Source organism: Chrysemys picta, chromosome 22, assembly GCF_011386835.1.
Source record: "Chrysemys picta bellii isolate R12L10 chromosome 22, ASM1138683v2, whole genome shotgun sequence".
NCBI lineage: Eukaryota > Metazoa > Chordata > Testudines > Emydidae > Chrysemys > Chrysemys picta.
The window spans coordinates 9,953,247-9,971,000 of NC_088812.1; the positions used below are offsets into that span (position 1 = coordinate 9,953,247).

Here is a 17,754-nt window from a genome sequence, read left to right on the forward strand (position 1 = left end):
AGCAATACCCCTCTGCCATGTACATTGGCCAAACTGGACAGTCTGTACATATAAGAATAAATGGACACAAATCAGATGTCAAGAATTATAACATTCAAAAACCAGTTGGAGAACCCTTCAATCTCCCTGGCCACTCGATTACAGACCTAAAAGTTGCAATATTACAACAAAATAACTTCAAAAACAGACTCCAACAAGAGACTGCTGAATTGGAATTAATTTGCAAACTGGACACCATTAAATTAGGCTTGAACAAAGACTGGGAGTGGATGGGCCATTACACAAAGTATAACTATTTCCCCATGCTTATTCCCCTCCTCCCCCTCCCCCCACCCCGCCCCAGTTCCTCATATCTCCTTGTCAATTGCTGGAAATGGGCCATTTTCATTACCACTACAAACAGCTTTTTTTTCTCTCCTGCTGATAAAAGCTCAACTTAATTGATCACTCTCCTTATAGTGTGTATAGTAACACCCATTGTTTCATGTTCTCTGTGTGTGTGTGTATATATATATATATATATATATATATATATATATCTTCCTTCTGTATTTTCCACTACATGCATCCGAAGAAGTGAGCTGTACCCCACGAAAGCTTACGTTCAAATAAATTTGTTAGTCTCTAAGGTGCCACAAGTACTCCTGTTCTTTTAACCTGGTAATGTAAACACTACTAAGTATAGTCCTTGTGCTAGGAACAGTCCTATTGATGTCCTGATAGTAAATGCTACACACGGTAGGAAGTGTTGGCAAGCTTGTAATTTCCTCAGGGCCAGGACCTGTTGGCTTGACAGTAAAACTCTATGGACATCAGTGATGCTCTGTAAACTAACAACTCACTAGCCGCAGAGAAATGGTCAGGGACCCTCTTTTTGTTTTGTGTTTGTACGATGCCAGGCTCAGTGGTGTCGTGATCCATGGCTGAGGCTCATTGGTCCTATCAGTCTAGAGACCAGAAGATATGGAATGTGTTTTGCGCGGTGTGACGAATACCATCATTTCATACCACTCTTTGTTCCCTGAGTCACTGCTGATAGCACAGGAAGCTTACACAGAATTTCTGAATATTCCTGTGCAGTGATGACTTAACCCCTGCATTTGCATCCGTGAGCTATAGTTCCTATTCTCTTAATGACCCAGGTCCAAAAGCATCTGTTTGCTGTAAACCTACCTATTACAAACTTGTTTTTCCATTAATAGATAGTGTTGACTGGGATATTTTTTCACTTCCATTCTTGGTGCCTGGCTGATAACATGGAGCTAATGAGTAACTTGTAGGGCATTTTAATCAAATGTGGAATGGTTTAACCTTTATTCACTGCTCCCCTTGAGTGAGTTTCATTAATGCTTTACTGTTTACAGCTCGGACTGAATGTTTCCTTCTCTCCCTGGCAGTTATGGCCTCTGAGGAGGAAGAAATGGTTGCCATGGAAGTGGGGTCACCACCCATCCCAAAGAAGAGTACTCCAGCCGGGCAATTGGATCAAACTCCAAACAGAATAGGGACCAAACTATCTCCGGAAGCTCCTGGAAACAAGCCAGACTCCCAGGATTCCAAAAGTGAGTGCTTTTCTGATTATGACTCAACTTCATTCTGTAATTTGGCTCCGTTGCAGCTGGCCTCTCCTGCTGAGGGGGGAGGCACTTTCCTCAGCTACTTCAGAGGAATCCTGGGAGCCTTGTTTTGTTGTTGTTTGTTGCATGTCATTTTCATTGGAAAAAAATAAGCTTTTTTTTATTCCCTACATGAACAAATTAGTGCCCAAATCCATCACTTACAAGGCATCTCGCAGTTATAAACAAGCGCACAAGAGTGGCCCTCCAATAGCAAGCCAGTGGGCATGACAAAATGGGAAGATATCCGTAAAGGAAGAACTCGATTATGATGATTTATTGGTGATCGCACCCACTGCGTGCCAGTCACTTTCCAAAACTTTAAGAAGGATGGTCTCTGCTCCAAGGATTAAGAACCAGACAAGGGCTTTATTGGCTTCTGTTCCTGATTATCCAGACCCCACATTCCTGCTTTTATTCCTACCTGTTTGTGATTTAATAGACAGCAAGTCATGTTAAAAATAAATGAAAACTCCTTGCTCTTGGCTGTTTCCCTGTTGCCTAGAATTATGGGGAATTGTCATTGATGTGGGAAGGTACTTGCAGTTCAAATTTCTTCCATCCTCCTCATAACTTGGCAGAAAGAGACTCTCTGTGGTGTTAGTCTGTCTTGGGCAACAGGTGGAGTTTTCAAGTAATCTCTCTTAAAATCACTGGATTAGCACCATTGGGCTCTTCTATTGCAATCTCTCTTCATTCAAAACTGAGAAAGGAAAGGAATGGAGCTGGCAGGCCAGGCCTCTGTGCCTATTCGGTCCGTGGGATGATAGAATGAAAGATGGTCCTGTTGGAGCAGGGCAGTACTCACATGTTGCTGTGGTGAGGAGTCATGTTGGCAACTTGCCATGAGCTGAAGGGCTGGCTCTAATATGAATAAATTGGAGGGGACTACTGCCACCCTTGTTCTTAGTACTCTAGCGTGGCTCTGCAGGCTAGAGGTCCCAGACTACAGCACCTTATTGTGATCAGAGCAGTCATGGACAATTTGCCAAACAACACGCATCGTGATGGAGCATTACATGGCCTCTTAGACTATCTGTTGCACTCTACTGCCACGCAGGATAGTTCCCATGATACCTTCAGTACCCCAAATGTGGCTTTGTCCAGTACCTTCCATAGCAGATCATGCAACCTTCTACTTATGCTGAATCATCAGGAAGCTTTTCCTGGTGTCTGTCCTGAATTCTGCCCTTAACCAATCTCTTCCAGTTAGTTACACTCCCAAATAGCTGTGTAAATGATTCCTCTCTGTCTTGGGTGTTTGCACCTTTCAGATGTCTTTAGGCAGGTATGTCCCTTCTCTGTCCTTGTTAGGGCTAACTTAAACAGTCTCAGTCTGACCTCATAACTGAGTCTCTCCAGCCCCTTGGTTTCTTCCAGTTTGTGGGTTTGCTGATAATGAGATGCCTAGAATGTACACAATGTGCCAGCTTAGTTTGCCCCATATCCCTTATTGTAGGTCCCAGAGTGGGCCAGGCACTGTACAGGCAGCAGAAACCCCTGGGTACCATTTTGAAAAGGAATATGGGTGCTTCTGAAAACGTTACCCATGGTCCCTGGCCTGAGAATTATAGTATAACCTAGAAGCCATACAATGAAGGAATAACAAACTGTGAGGGGGAAGGGAGGGCAAGGTGAGCAGCAAAGTTAACAGCTGTAGCGGGATGGCCCAGATCTGTTGTCCTTTTTCTGCCGTATCACACTAGACTCATACCTGACTTGTCTGCTTCCCCCTCATCCCCAGCTTCTCCCAGTTTATTGCTGGTGGTTGCATTGATACCCAGAGGCCTTGGTTAGGGCCTTAATGTGCTAGGCACTCTGCCGACAAGTGGACCGAAGGCAGTCCCTGCCCCTGAGTGCTCACAGTGCAGGGTTCTGATCGGTGGCGACAAGGCAACAGGAAAGATGGCTACATTTGCATAAGTAGTCTTGGGAGTTAAAGTAGTTTAGAATTGCACTTTGGGATGGGGGGCTGCTTCCGGGCGCTGAGGACAAGGGCACCCAGCATGAGCCATGCAGGGATTGTGCGCTGCACCTTGTGAAGCTCTGTGACTCACTAACAGCTGCTCTTCTTTTTCAGCTCAAAACCTCACGACATGCGAGGTCTGTGGCGCCTGCTTTGAGACCCGCAAAGGCCTGTCCAGCCACGCTCGCTCTCACCTTCGGCAGCTTGGCGTGGCAGAGTCCGAGAGCAGTGGAGCTCCCATCGACTTGCTCTATGAACTGATGAAGCAGAAGGGCAAACCTGACAGTAGCCCAATGTCCCCAACGCTCAGCAAAAAATCCAGCTCCCCCAAAGAAGGGACAGGCAGCTCCCCACGGCCAACACTGCTGTCTCTCAGCAAGACAGGCGACCGCTTGCCAGATCCCCCTGTGAACAAAGCGATCAAGTCCCCACCAGGCTTCTCCTCAAAGAGCCTTTCACAGCCAGGATCCCCGCTCCTCAAAAAAGTGCCATCCACGCTCTCAGGATCTCCCCCTCCGAAACACCCAGAGGACAAGACCCCCAAGTTGCCCCTGAGCCCTCTGCAGAGCTCTCCAAAAGCACAGTGGCCGCAGCCCGAGGAGGAAGGGCCCTTAAATCTAAGTGAGTCTCTTTACCTTTGGTGTTTCCCACTAGATATGTGGCAGGAGAGCTGAGTGTGTGGGAACTTGCTGACCAAAACTTGATGCTGCTATCTTGTTGGGTAACCTGCTACAAGGCATCCTTTCGCTGTCATGTGGGGAGAATGGGTGCGGGGCTTTCCTGTCTTTCAGCCATGGGTGGGACTCAGTGTAGCTGTCAGCAGTTTTCCAGCGAAGTCCCATAGGGGCTGCTGCCGTCTAATCTGGATACACCTTGCAAACATCCACAGGGCAGTGAGTCCCAACTTGGTCCTGGACTGCATTCCGTGTGTCTTTCTGACAAGCGTGTGGCTCCTTTCCTGTCTCTGGAGGATAAGTGCTAATCATAGCTCATTGTGGGAGGAGAGTGTCATCTATTTCTGATTTAGCGGGTGAGGGTTTCCTCCCCTGCCCAAACAAATCTGGGTAAAGTAAGTGCCCCTGCTACACCTGCAGCTTTCCACTGCTCCCCCAGCTCCTACCACATTTCTCTCCAGCCAGATAAGTGGAGCAGGCCGCCTCCTCAAAGACCCCCTGCTGCTTTTGCTGTGTGTTTGTACCAGGGCAGCCAAATTGGTCGTCCATCTTGCTGTTTCTCTCCATGTGTGCAGCAGCCATCTCCCCAGGCCTGTTCTGGGGGCTAAGCAAGTCTATCAGCCGTGCACCTGACCCCACTTATTCCTGGAGGGGAGTCCCTAGAGGGCACCCTCCTGTAAGATGCCACTTGCTGCCTTCCAACTTTGTTCCTAGACTCTGTATAACTGTTCCCTGCAGTGCCCTGTGTCTGTTGGGAAGCAAAGGGCATTCTGGGTACAACAGCCAGTCGGGGAGGAATCCTAGTCTGAACTAGTTTGCCAACCAACTAGCTTTCCTTTTCTACAACATCTGAGCTGAGACACCCCGTAAACCAGACCGAGTCAGTGCAGCGACTGTTCAACGCGGCGTGGTTGAGTTCTGAGAAGACTCTTCAGTTCTGCATAGAAAGCACAGGTGGATTTTTCTCAGCAGCTCTTGTCCAAACTGGGCTGCAGCAGTTCAGTGTCTGTTAACCCTGAGTGAGAGGTGAGGCGTCGGGTGCTGACTGCTTGTGGAATTGGCAACTGGAAATAGTCCTAAATACACACAACGAATTACCCAGTCTCCTCCAGCACATGCACTCCACTCCTTGCTAGATCTCCTGCGTCAGGGCAGCCCATGGTTTTACACACTGTAAATGCTGCCGTATCTAAGCTCAGCAGAGTATGGTTTAGAGCCCGACTTCTGTTACTTTTCAAGTAACATTAGTTTTGATCTGACAGGACTAGACTGAACTCCTCTCTCTATGGAAGTGGACCAGAGCAGCACAAGCTGTTGCATACTCCCCTTTCCCCAGGGTCCCGGGAATGACCTGGAGCGACCTTCCCTGGCACTAAAGGGAGTTTGGCCTCTGCCACCTCGCTGCAGAGGGTGAGGACTGGATGTGCCACAATCAGTCCTACTTGTGCTGATGTGTCTTGTCTATCGTCCATTTGGATCTGGACTTTCACAGACCAGCCATCCTACCCAGGCCCCTGCAGACGAACAGTTCCATGTCCCAGTCCCCCTTTCTATTGTTCATCAAGGTTTGTGTCATTCCAAATGGGTGACTGACCTTTGTGTATCACTTAATGAACTCTTACACAGCCTAGTTTGCCTGAGCACCTAAGCCCTGAATCCAGGCTGATTAGATGTGGATGATTCTGCTGGTCTTATTCTGCTGAAAGAAACAGTTGGGAAAGTGACTGTCCGCTTGACATGTTTCTCTGACTGTCTCGTGCCCTGGCATCCTCATGTCCCAATCTTCCTTAGCCCAGTTACGACGACCAGGCCTAGACTTCTCAGTTATCCAAGTTACTGAGACAGCAGTGGGCAGTGCTCCCATTGATATTAGGGCCCCTGTGTTAACCTTCACCTAGGCTGCTGGGGTCTGGCTGGGCAATCTGGGGAATAGCCAGCCATATACCTGAGTGCAGATTTCAAATCAAGAGGCTTGCCATTACCTGACATCTTATGTGCTTGCTTGACATTCATAGACTTGCATGGAAGAGACTGCCATGTGTGCTTATAGTGGCAGTTTTTCTGCAGAAATGTGCATGAACTTTGTGAGCTTGTAATGATCAATGCACAGTTCCGCATGTGCTCAGTAACAACATTCCAGTCTTCGATCTTAGTTGTTCAAGTGAGGGCTCTTTCCCTCAGAAAGTCCCAGCCCTCGTTAATCTCTTGGTGCCACCTGTGGGATAGCCTTGCCATTCATGGCCTTGTGGAAGTCACCAACTTTGTAAAATGAAATCCCTTTTAAAATCAGATCATGTTTAAAATTAGGTCTGAGATGTTCCTTGCTACTTAGCAGGGATGGGGAAGGAGAATGCTCTGGAGTTGGTTGTATTCAGTTCCGTACCAGTGTCAAAGGAGCACAGCTAGCGTGAGGAGCCTGTGTGTCCAGTATGCTTTTAAGGTTTGGTATCGCAAAGAACCGGGGCTAGGGAACACCAGGCATTTAGCACTTACACTAAAGCTTTGTTTTTAGTCCCATCCTGTCGCAAAATATTGGACTTTAAAATCACTCCATTCTGATTATCTTCTTGCTTTTTCCAACGTTAAATCTGACCTGACTGTAGCAGGTGGTACCACTGGGGTCAGCTAACGCTGAAACTAGAGCCTTATGCCATCTGACACTTTGGAGTTCCAGCTTTCAAATGGTGTAAAGCGCTAATCTCTAAATTTAGCGATTCATGGGATATTGGCTATTGAAGTAATGTGGGAAGGACTGCTTAGCTGGAGGACCAACACCCAGGTTTTCGGGAACAGTAACATTCTCCAGAGGCTGCTCCCGGGCCAGCGAACCCAAAATAAAATGTTGATTCCCCGATTACTATGCACAGCCTTTGGCTACCACTTTCTAAAGCTGTTTGGCACATGTAAACGGAGACACAGAAATGATGGAGAAGCCCTGAAAGTCAAGGTTTCTGATGGAATTCCAGCATAACCGTCAGGGAGCGGCAGCCATGCTGCCTGGGCCAGCGTGATAATTTACCTTTCCTTTAGGGCTGCCTGTTTAAAATCTCTAGAGAACGCAGCATATAACCTCTTCACTGGAGAGACAACCCAGGCCACTTGAACCAAGTCCCTTTTGGGTTGTAACTGGTGCTTGAAAGACATTCTCCTCGGTGACCGTATGTATTATGATCGATGTGTTTTCTTTCCGCAGCTGTAGATAGTGACTCGGGCAAAGAAATTGACTGCCAGTTATGTGGTGCCTGGTTTGAAACCAGAAAGGGGTTATCGAGTCATGCTAGAGCCCACCTGAGACACCTGGGAGTGAATGATCCAGATGCTAAAGGCTCTCCAATTGATGTTTTAAATGACCTCATCCAAAGTGAAGACTTCAAAAGTCGTCTTTCCTCTCTCCTCCCTAGTGAGAGAAAATCATTAGTGGAGGCTGGGAGCTTGGACAGACCCAGCCCAAAGAGCACAGCCGCTGTACCTGCAACAGGCATGAAACAACCACCTCCACCAAGGCCTTTGGGCAAACAGCCAGCGATCCTCTCGCCTCACTCCCTTCCACCATCCAAGAAACTGAAGCCACAAACCCACAGGTTGTCAGCTGAGGCCAATCTGCAAAGAAAACAGGGTCTTTCCTCCAGCGCGTACTGGGCTTCAGATCCTGGGATGTCTCCACTCAACCTCTGTAGGTTCTCTCTCATCACCGCCTCCTCTTCCCTCCTCCTCTCCCCCTTGTTTACATTAAGCAAGGCCTGAGGCCACTCCCTATCGAGCCTTCACCATTGTTTGGCTAAAGCAGGGAACTGGGCATCCAGACTCCTGGGTTTTGTTCCCAGTGCTGGGATGGAGCGTGGCCCAGGGGACTGGGAGTCAGGACTCCTGGGTTCTGTGTCAGGGCAATGACAGAGAATAAATGGCTCTTGGTCGCACGCCCCTTGCTTTTCCTTTTCCCCATAAAGTGCTCTCTCACACCACTTTCTGAGCCAGCTTCTGTGTCCTTCCTCAGCCAGGCGCACACACCACGTTCCTACCTCAGTCCTGAGTAGATAAAGATCCCAGCCCCTTCCCTTCCAAGGTAACACCAGGCACCTGCTTGGGCACCATCCATTCAGGAATCCTTGAGTCAAACGGGTTCTGACTGCTTGACCACCCAGATCAGGGAGGGGAGGCCAGGCTGTTTGGTGCTCTCACGTTGCAGAACGCCTGTCGCCTTGTGCAGCCTGAGCTCTCTCAGTGCTGCTCGATAGACAGGGACTGCTGCACTTTCTAGGGTACTTGGTGGCCTAACCTGTACAGGATGTCATGGTGACTCAGTGCCTGGACCCTGCTAGAAAGCCCAGTGCTGGGTGTTTACATCTTGGGTTGAAATTGCCCTGTCTGTCCTTGGCAGAGGGGGAATCAACCTCTCTTGTCCTTTCATTTCAGGCCAGCATTCATCAGGCCTTTGGCCTGAGTCTGGTCCCCATCCTGGGAGGGGGGTGTCTGTTTCCATTCTCCCCTTAGTTTGGTGCAGAGAAGGAGGCAGGTTCTGCTTTCGCCTTCAAACGGGGGAGGGGTGCTCAGTGACTGTGGCTGGTTTGTGCGTTCTCTTCTCCATGAGCTGGTGATTTAATGCTGACTGGCTGCTAAGCTTTCCCCCTTTCAAGCAGCCTGTAAGACGATGTGTAAGTTGCGCCCACTCACCGCTAAGCATTTACCTCCAGGAGATTGCATGGCTCACACTGCAGCTTGCTTATGGTGGCAAAAAATATATACTGCGTCGTGTTACTCCTCTTGCTCCTTCCAAGCACACGCTGAGAAATCAGGGGTTCCTGGATCATGCTGCACGCAGGCAGGTCTGCAGAAGCCAAGAGGGGATGGGGTTAAGGGTACGTTGCATTTGAAGGAAGAGTGCTCAGCACTTTGATTAGCCAAAAATGACAAGGACCCCCACATGTGGTTTAGCTGCTTGGTGGACAGCAAGCCAGTGCGCGATACAAACCTGGGTTGCCGGGCTGACTGGACAGATCATTCCAGTGTCTGTGGGAAGGAGATACATTCCACGTTTGTTTGAATGTCTTCATCCGGGCTCTAGGATGCCTGCAGGTCCCCTTCCTTTACTCCACACCCAACACACATAGACACCCACCTCAAGCCTTGGGCAAGCAGGACATGCACACAAAGGAAGACACTGAAATGACTGTGTTCTCCCAGGCCTCCTGGATCACAGCTCCTACCTAAGCCTCCAGCCATTGCGGTTGCTGTGTCTAGGCTCACCGAGAGTGCCTGCTCTCTGCCCCACCATCAAAGCCTGCCCTGTGTGCTCTGTCCTCCCCTGCACTGCCCTTGCCTATCGCATTTCCCAGGGATCATTGGATGGTTTGATTCCTTTCATTGAGTTTGTTCTGGGATCAGCTTTGCCATTGTCTTGACCTCTGGCGCGTGGCGTGTTTGCTTTGTGCTGTCTGGTTGGGGGGGATGATCTTGCTAGTGTCCCAGTGGCATAGGGCTGCGCCTGTCAGGTGCTACAGTAAATGCACGTCTCCCCTCCTTGTTTCAGCCTCTGGATCGGAGCCCGTGAGGGATATCAGGTGCGAGTTCTGTGGGGAGTACTTCGAAAACCGGAAGGGGCTGTCCAGCCATGCCAGGTCCCACCTGCGCCAGATGGGGGTGACCGAGTGGTATGTCAACGGCTCCCCAATCGACACGTTACGGGAGATCCTCAAGCGCAGAGCTCAGCCCCGGGGTGGCACCACAAACCCACCAGCCCCAGGGCAGAAAACCATGACCAAGACCGTCATCGGCAGCATGGGATCGCTGGAGCCTCACAGCCCAGGAGAGATTCACGTGCCCTCCATGCCCAAAAAGGTCCAGCAGCCAGGAAGTCCCATGGGACACTCTCCTACCTCCTCCCCTCCCCCAACAGCCAGGAAGATGTTTCCAGGGATGGGCCCTCCCTCTTTTCAGAAGAAACTGAAACAAGACCAAATGAGAATGGAGATCAAGCGAGAGATGATGTCTGGGAGTCTCCACGGTGAGCCCCATCCATCCAACAGGACCTGGTCTCCACGGGAGGAGATGTCCCCCCTGAACCTCTGTAAGTGTGAGCAGTAGCACTCCTGCTAGCATGGTGGGGTGACTTTGACTTCAGTGATCACCTGCCATAATAGGCAAGAGCTTGGGGGGGGGAACAAATTAGTGTTTGGCTACAGCAGGGGACTGGGAGTCAGGACTCCTGGGTTCCGTTCCCAGCTCGGCCGCTGGCCACTTCGGGCACGTTGTTTCCCGATCTGTTAATTGGGGATCACACCTATCTCTCGTGGGGTGGGTGACAGTATTGGTAGCGTGGTTTGAGATCCGCAGGTGCCACATTATAGATGCGGCAGAATATTAGCAGCTATGTTTAATCTACGTGATGTCCCGGTGCCTCCTTGCTGCAGAGATAGAGGGCTGCAATAGCAGAGGTGTGGCTCGCCGGCCTTTGCTGTTAGAGCTTCTGTGGCGTGCAGGTTGACGGGGGTGGAGTGCGCCAGTCTGCACTGCCCAGTGAGTCTTCCAGGGGCTGGATGCTCCCTAGGCACTCCCTTCTCTGTCTCTGCCCCCTGCAGCCTCCCGTGCTGACCCCGTGAGGGATATCAGATGCGAGTTCTGTGGGGAGTACTTCGAGAACCGGAAAGGGCTGTCCAGCCATGCCCGGTCCCACCTGCGCCAGATGGGGGTGACCGAGTGGTCTGTCAATGGCTCACCCATCGACACACTGCGGGAGATCCTCAAGAAGAAGTCCAAGCCCTGTATGATCAAGAAGGAGCCCCATACTTCCAGCATTGAGCCCCCCAAGCCGATGGCAGAGGAAGGTGCAGCCCTCAAGTCCCCTGGGAAAATGCTGCAGGCCATGTCCCTCTCCCCGCTGGGTGGAAGGACGGGGAAGCCCAGCCCCAGTGGTTCCAGCATGAGTCGGGAGATCTCGCTCTCACCACTCACCAGCAAATCCCACGGGGGCTTCCTGACTCCACTCTCCACCAAGCGGCCGCTGCAGGAGGAGCGGCTTGGGGGCCATGGTGAAGTGAGGCAGAAGACCTACATCCAGACCGAGCTGCCCTTCAAAGCCAAGGCGGCTCATGACAAGCCGGCACACACATGTAAGTGGGGGGGGTGGGCGGGGGCAGGCAGAGAGCTGTGCCAGGGCTCCATTGTGGCAGGCGAGACAGGCAAAGAGCCCTGCAGGGGCTGGGTCCCTTCACAGAGGGCCCAGTGGAGTGCCATGCCAGGGCCCCATCCTATAGGGAGGGATGGGTGGGTGGAGAGCCCTGCTGAGCTGTATCCCATGGAGAAGGAGACAGGTAGCACCCTGCTGGGGTGTTAACGCTTTCCTTCCCACTTCCCAGCAGAGAGACTTCCTGCTTTGTTGTCTCTTCCATTGCTGCTCCGTTCCCAGAAACCAAGAGAGCGTAAAGGGACTGGGGAGTCCACTGCTGTGGGCCTCTGATCTGGTGCCACAAACTTGCCACGTCATAAGAGCAATTTGTCTGGTACCAGAGGATGTTCTGAGCCCTTACCCCAGATACATCTATACTGCAGCTGGGAGGCTGCTTCCCAGCCCAGGTAGATGCGCTAGCTCTGCTGAAGCTAGGGTGCTAACAATAGCAGTGTGGCTGGGGTAGCATGGGCGATGGGTCGCACTAGCACCTGGATACAAACCTGCCCAGACCACCTGGTATGTATCCGGGTGGCTAGTCAGAGCTGCCCACCTCTGCTATTCCTGGCCACACTGCTGTAAGAACTAGCCTCAGCAGAGCTAGCACCTGTCCATCTACCCGCGCTGGGAAGTAGCCTCCCAGCTGCAGAGCAGACCAACATCCAGTGAGACCCCCTCAGGGCAGAGGCAGCAGGATTAGTTTAGCCACCTCCCTACTCAGCCTGGCCTGGAAAGCCCCCTGCAGCTCTCAGTGGACTACAAAGACCTTTGCCAGTGGTCTCTGGACACCACATAACCAAAGTAATGCAATTCACTACCGGGTAGCCTGGGGTAGTGGTCTGTGACCTTCAGGATGGCCAACAATCTTCATGCAGCCCACTCCATCCCACAGCCCTCTGCAGATGCAAAGGATTGTGGGGAGTTGGGTCACGAGACAGTTCCAGCCATTTTGTAGGTTACAGACAGTAAGGGGTGAGCTCCAAAGCAGATTCCACAGCCTATGGAAATGCTGTCCCCTCACTCACCCCCCCACCACCCCAGACAGACCCCGCGGAGGAGGAGGATCGGGGAGAGGGCCAGGGACCAAGCAACTTCCTGTTGGATCCTAGCACCCCAGTGTTTCTCTGCCTTCCAGCTGCTGGGAGGTGCTTCCCAGGCCCTCTGCAAGCTTTCACTCCCTGCTCTCTCTGTCTCCAGCCAGTGAAGCCTGCTGCGAGCTCTGTGGCCTCTACTTTGAGAACCGCAAGGCACTGGCCAGCCATGCGCGGGCTCATCTGCGGCAGTTTGGTGTGACTGAGTGGTGCGTGAACGGCTCACCCATCGAGACGCTGAGCGAGTGGATCAAGCACAGGCCCCAGAAGGCCGGAGCCTATCGCAGCTACATCCAGGGGGGCCGGCCCTTCACCAAGAAGTTCCGTAACTCATCCCACTCACGGGAGCAGGACAGCACAGGGAAGAGGCTGCCCCTGGGCCTGCAGCCTGGCACCATGCCCTTCATGAGCAAGAGCCTGGTGGGCGAGATGGGGCACAGTGAGCCCAGCAAACTCCTGGATAGGGGCAGTGGTGGGGGTGGCGAGCGGCCCATGGTCACCTCTCCCCTGTCACTGGTGAAGGTGGAGGAGCATCGCCAGAACATCAACAGTGAGTTGGGAGCCGCCTCTTATTGCCCCTGAACTCGCTGCCAAGCAGGAGCATGTAAACACCTTTACCCTGGGGTCTCTCTGGGGGTGCTGTGGGCTGGAAAAGCTTGGGAGACCCTTGTCCAGAGCACTACCCCCAGGGAGGGAAGGATGAGCCCACAGGTGGGCAGTCGGCATCCTGTTTCCCCTGTCCTCTCTCCCCAGCCAATCCACCACATGATGACACAGTTCCTGTTGAGTATCAGGGGGTAGCCGTGTTAGTCTGTATCTACAAAAACAACAAGGAGTCTGGTGGCACCTTAAAGACTAACAGCTTTATTTGGGCATAAGCTTTCGTGAGTTAAAACCTCACTTCTTCGGATGCAACTTCTTCGGATGCATCCGTGAGGTTTTAACTCACGAAAGCTTATGCCCAAATAAAGCTGTTAGTCTTTAAGGTGCCACCAGACTCCTTGTAGTTCCTGTTGGTGAGAGGTGGTGGGATCCATGGGCAGCAAGTGAAGCTTCCCCTTGGGGACGCTAGCCCCCTGCCCCTCCTCTTCTGGCCGAGGCCACACCCCCACTTGCTGCTCTCAGCCCCCCTGTGGCTCCTGGGCGGGGGGGCCTGAGAGCTTGGCCCCAGCCGGGACCATGATGAAGAGAACTCCAAGCCTGGAGCCTCTTCCTCCCCCCACAGTGGCAGAGCTCTGAGCTTGGAGCCTCTCCCCCATGCCATTCAGCCCTGCAGCCCCATTCCACCCCCACTCCGCCTCTTCCCCCGAGGCCACGCCCCCCCTCGCTCCTTTCTGCCCCCCTCGCCCCCGGTAGCCCCGAGACCCCCGGAAAAGCTCTGTGCCCCCACCACTGGGCGTGAGAACTCCTCCAGCCCTGAGGCCGTGGAGGGGGAGATTTTTCCAGGGGCTCCAAATTGCCAGAGGCCCCTGGGCACAGGCCCCATGGGCCAGTGCAATAATCCACCACTGCCTTTCCTCTCCCCCCATGCCCCCCAGCCATTACGCGCCGCCCATGGTGGGATCATACGACCAGTCCCCTGGGATGGGAAGCCGGGGGCGGGGGGGGGGGGGGAGGCATCGTAGGCCCTTGTAGCTCAGCATCAAGCTTGTAGCCTGGGTGACACGTGCCTGCCAATGGTGCTGTGTTCTGAAGATGCCTCTTCTGTCCTAGAGTTTGAACGAAGACAAGCCAAACCCCCAGAGGCCCCCCTCTCCCGAGAGGAGGCGGCCAGCGACTTCCAGCAGAAAATGGAGGAAGCTCGCCAGCCACCACCCAGGATGAGACCAGTGCCCTCGCTGGTCCCCAGGCCTCCGCAGACATCCTTGGTGAAATTTGTGGGTAACATCTACACCCTGAAGTGCAGGTATGTCTGCAGAGAGGGATCCATGCTCCCCCCCATCCGGAGTGCCGGATGGCACCCAGTCCACAGCACTCTTTCTTGGAGGGCATGGACTCCTGGCAGTGACTGTGCAGTACATGCAGAGAGACCCCACCTACGTGTAGCGTTTCACAGTGATTCCTAATGCCAGCAGCTGGCCCTCAGCCTGCCCTCAGTGCGTTTAGTCTTAGAGCCCTTTCATGCTGTGTAACCGCAGCCAATCCTGGCTATGGGACCCCTCTTCCTTTAAGGTCCTTCCCAGTATTTGCCATGTGTGGAGTTTAAGGTAACGTTTGGTTTCCAGAAAGGGCCATGTCTGTCTTTGTGTGGTGCTGAGGTCAGTGGAGCTGCTTCCCCCAAGATTGGCTTCTCTGGATGCCTGACAGTCAGTACAAAGTCTTGACAGTTAATTAAACAACCTCCTCCGATGCACTGCACACATCTGCATCCTCTCTCCCCATTTGTTTGCTCCTTAGAGTTGGGCTGCAGTGCCCAGAACAACAGGGCTGGTCCCAACTGGAGCCATAATAGAAATATTCAATGAGCGTCTCATCCAGGGTCTGACATTGTTCCCCTTTCCCTTCCCCTGGGTGCAGGTTCTGCGAGGTGGAGTTCCAGGGCCCTCTCTCCATCCAGGAGGAGTGGGTGCGACATCTCCAGCGACACATCCTGGAAATGAATTTCTCCAAAGCTGACCCCCTGCGCAGCGAGCCAGAGGCCCCCGAGGTGCAGGCCATAACCGAGGCTCAGTAATGGAGCCCGCTGGCCGGCGTCCCTCTGCCCCTCTCCTGTACGAGCACGTTTCCAAAGGAGCACGCTGAAGGACTCTGCTGCAGACGGTTACCAAAGGGAGGTAGTTAAATTCTTACTGCTGGGCTCGGCAGCCTCCTGGAGCCCAGCTTCCCCTGTGCTGACTCGCATTGCATGGGAGTGCCAGCGTTGAGCACTACGTGACATAAGACGTTCTTCTGGGGGAGACAACCATTACAGACTGGAGATGGGACCCCATGGGGCTCCCACGAAGTGGGTGAGGAGGCTGCTGCACAGAATCCTGATGGGTGTGAAATGAGACTCATTTTCCCAGCCAGGAAGGGGAGCTCCCTGCAAAAGGGGATGAATGTGGGGATCCCTCTTTCCCGCTAATGAATGCAGATTAGTCCAGAGACTCTGGTCCCAGAGAGGGGAGTGCGTGTTTGCTCTGTTGCGATTCAGGTTTCTATGAGGATTGCGAACGTGACAGTCCATCAGGCCATCTGTAACGAGATAGGGAGAGGGGAGAAAGCAACTCTGTCTGTGATGGTGAATATTGTTAATTATGTATATGGCCCTAGAGTTAATGTATATTCGATTCCTTAGACGACGACGAATTTAGTTCACGTAGATGTCAGAGTCCATTCTTATTGGGTTGCGCTGCATGTTATCCATCCCCCTCCCCCAGACAATACATCACTGGTCAACTTCATCCCACACATTAAATGGCAAATCATGGATTTACTGATCCTCCACCCGTCTCGTAATGTCTACATTCATTCTTTCCCTCCCCACAACTTCTTGCTGTCCGGTTGTTGTCCTAACCATTTCACTTGAGATTGTGCAGTGCCCCGCGGGTTCCTGTTGCTGTTAGCTTCCCGTGGCGGTGATCCAACACTACCGGAGGGGGTAGCTTTAGGCTGCACGCTGCCTTCCTTTCCTTTCTTAGCCTTTGATTGTAGAATGTCTTAAGATCTCCGCAGTGTGACCTCCCGCCCCACCTGTCTGACGGGTGGGTGCATAAACTCCTCCTGACTGAGTTCAGGTGTGTAAATACCAGCCAAGTCTATCCCAGGAGGCGTGACAGCAGGCATGGGCTTCCAGGGTTCTTTGGGGAAGTGCTGAGTGCTACTAACACTTTTCCTGCCAATTCAGACTCCAAAACAGCAACAGTGGCGGTCGCCAGCTCTCTCCAGGAGAACCTGGACGTTCTCCACACAGCCCTGCTCGCTGTTGCTTTTTATGTCTAGCTGCATAGAACCTCGACTTTTTTAACTCTAGTTTTATGTAGAAATAACGAGCATTCATTTTTATTTGGAATCCCAAGCTGAGCAGAGCTTGGAGGGAATTTACCTTTTAACTTTTTCATTGGGCATATTCTGGTTATTAATGTACCTAGGAATATGTAAATTAGATTAAACTTCTCTTCTGGAAACTAAGCCAAGCATCCTACGGTGTGTGCATTTATATTATCCAGACAGAAAGGAGGGGGAATCGGATGTTGTTTGCACAGGGGACCATCACAATTTAAGAGGCAAAATTCCTTCTGTGATGCTTTGATAGATAAATCCAGCTGGGAGTTTTCTATGAATTGTTACCTCTTTATTTACTGACCATAATGAGTCAGCTTGGGAAGATTCGCTTTTGGGAATTTCTGCAGACGTTTTTCCAAGTATCTTAGATTTTTTCACTAGCAGGAAATCTCCCCCATCGCCCCCATTACTGGGGCAGAATGGAATGGCTGCAGAAGGCAACTCAAACCAGAGTCAGCAAAACCATGTCACCGTAATTCACATTTCTTCACTGCAGCGATGGGCACCGATTTCAATTCACAGACTCTGATGCTAGGCGTGATGGCTACGACTGATCTGACCAGCTGTAGACTTTTTCTTAGGAGCTAGATAACAGCATGTCTTCTAGACAGAGCTAATCTCATAAAAATCAATCATTAAACACCAGTTTAAACCGAATCTTGCCAGTCACACGGTAACCGAGCTGCTCAGGTGTCCGAAGGTAGCCAGCAATGAGGTTCCATCCATGGAGACTCTCCACGAGTTCGTGCAACATAAAACTAAGCCCTGTCCACGTTGCAAGGAGCTCACAAAGTTATAGAAGGGCCCCTAGGAATGCTAGCTTCAGCCTCTGTGCATCTCATCAAGGTCAAGGCCTCTCTCCAGCCATACAGAACAGGCCAGAGAATTTCAGCCAGTGTCTCCTGTATCTTGTAGTTGAGCTGGGCTTGTATTCTGCTGAGATCTGGGATTGTCGATTCATTTCACCTGCTCTAGGAAGCCATGTCTGTTTTCCCGGCGGCTGCCTCCTGCTCTGGGGGAATGGGTTGGGCAGAGAAAAGTTAGGGCTGATTTCTCTGATCCCCTGTGGAGTCCCTGAGTGGAAGTGAACTGAGCTGGCCTGCTGAGGCATTTCCCACCTCCAGGCCATGTGTATGCTTGGAAAAAAGGTGTAAAATCCTCACAGAGCCAAGGCAAAGGTGGAGTGTTACCTGGGGGAGCTGGTCAAAGTGAACCCTTGAGCACTTAACTCCAAAAAGCTTTGCAACTTACCTCCCTCCCT

At 51.9% G+C, this 17,754-nt stretch overlaps 1 protein-coding gene across 12 annotated transcripts in view; it reads left to right on the top strand.

The window, feature by feature from the left end:
* The window catches only part of WIZ (WIZ zinc finger), a 119,198-nt gene extending 102,579 nt beyond the window's left edge, over nt 1-16,619 (top strand). For 10 of the 12 annotated variants that reach the window (XM_005304390.4, XM_005304392.4, XM_005304393.5 and 7 more), the window contains 8 exons: nt 1,398-1,562; nt 3,697-4,203; nt 7,450-7,929; nt 9,784-10,320; nt 10,832-11,362; nt 12,616-13,059; nt 14,223-14,415; nt 15,027-16,619. In XM_005304390.4, coding sequence (XP_005304447.2) covers nt 1,398-1,562; nt 3,697-4,203; nt 7,450-7,929; nt 9,784-10,320; nt 10,832-11,362; nt 12,616-13,059; nt 14,223-14,415; nt 15,027-15,183 — 3,014 coding nt within the window. In that variant the 3' untranslated portion in view covers nt 15,184-16,619. The remainder of the gene's footprint in view (nt 1-1,397; nt 1,563-3,696; nt 4,204-7,449; nt 7,930-9,783; nt 10,321-10,831; nt 11,363-12,615; nt 13,060-14,222; nt 14,416-15,026) is intronic. The other 2 variants (XM_042842949.2, XM_065576331.1) reach the window with 1 other exon arrangement.
* Nucleotides 16,620-17,754: the final 1,135 nt, after the last annotated feature.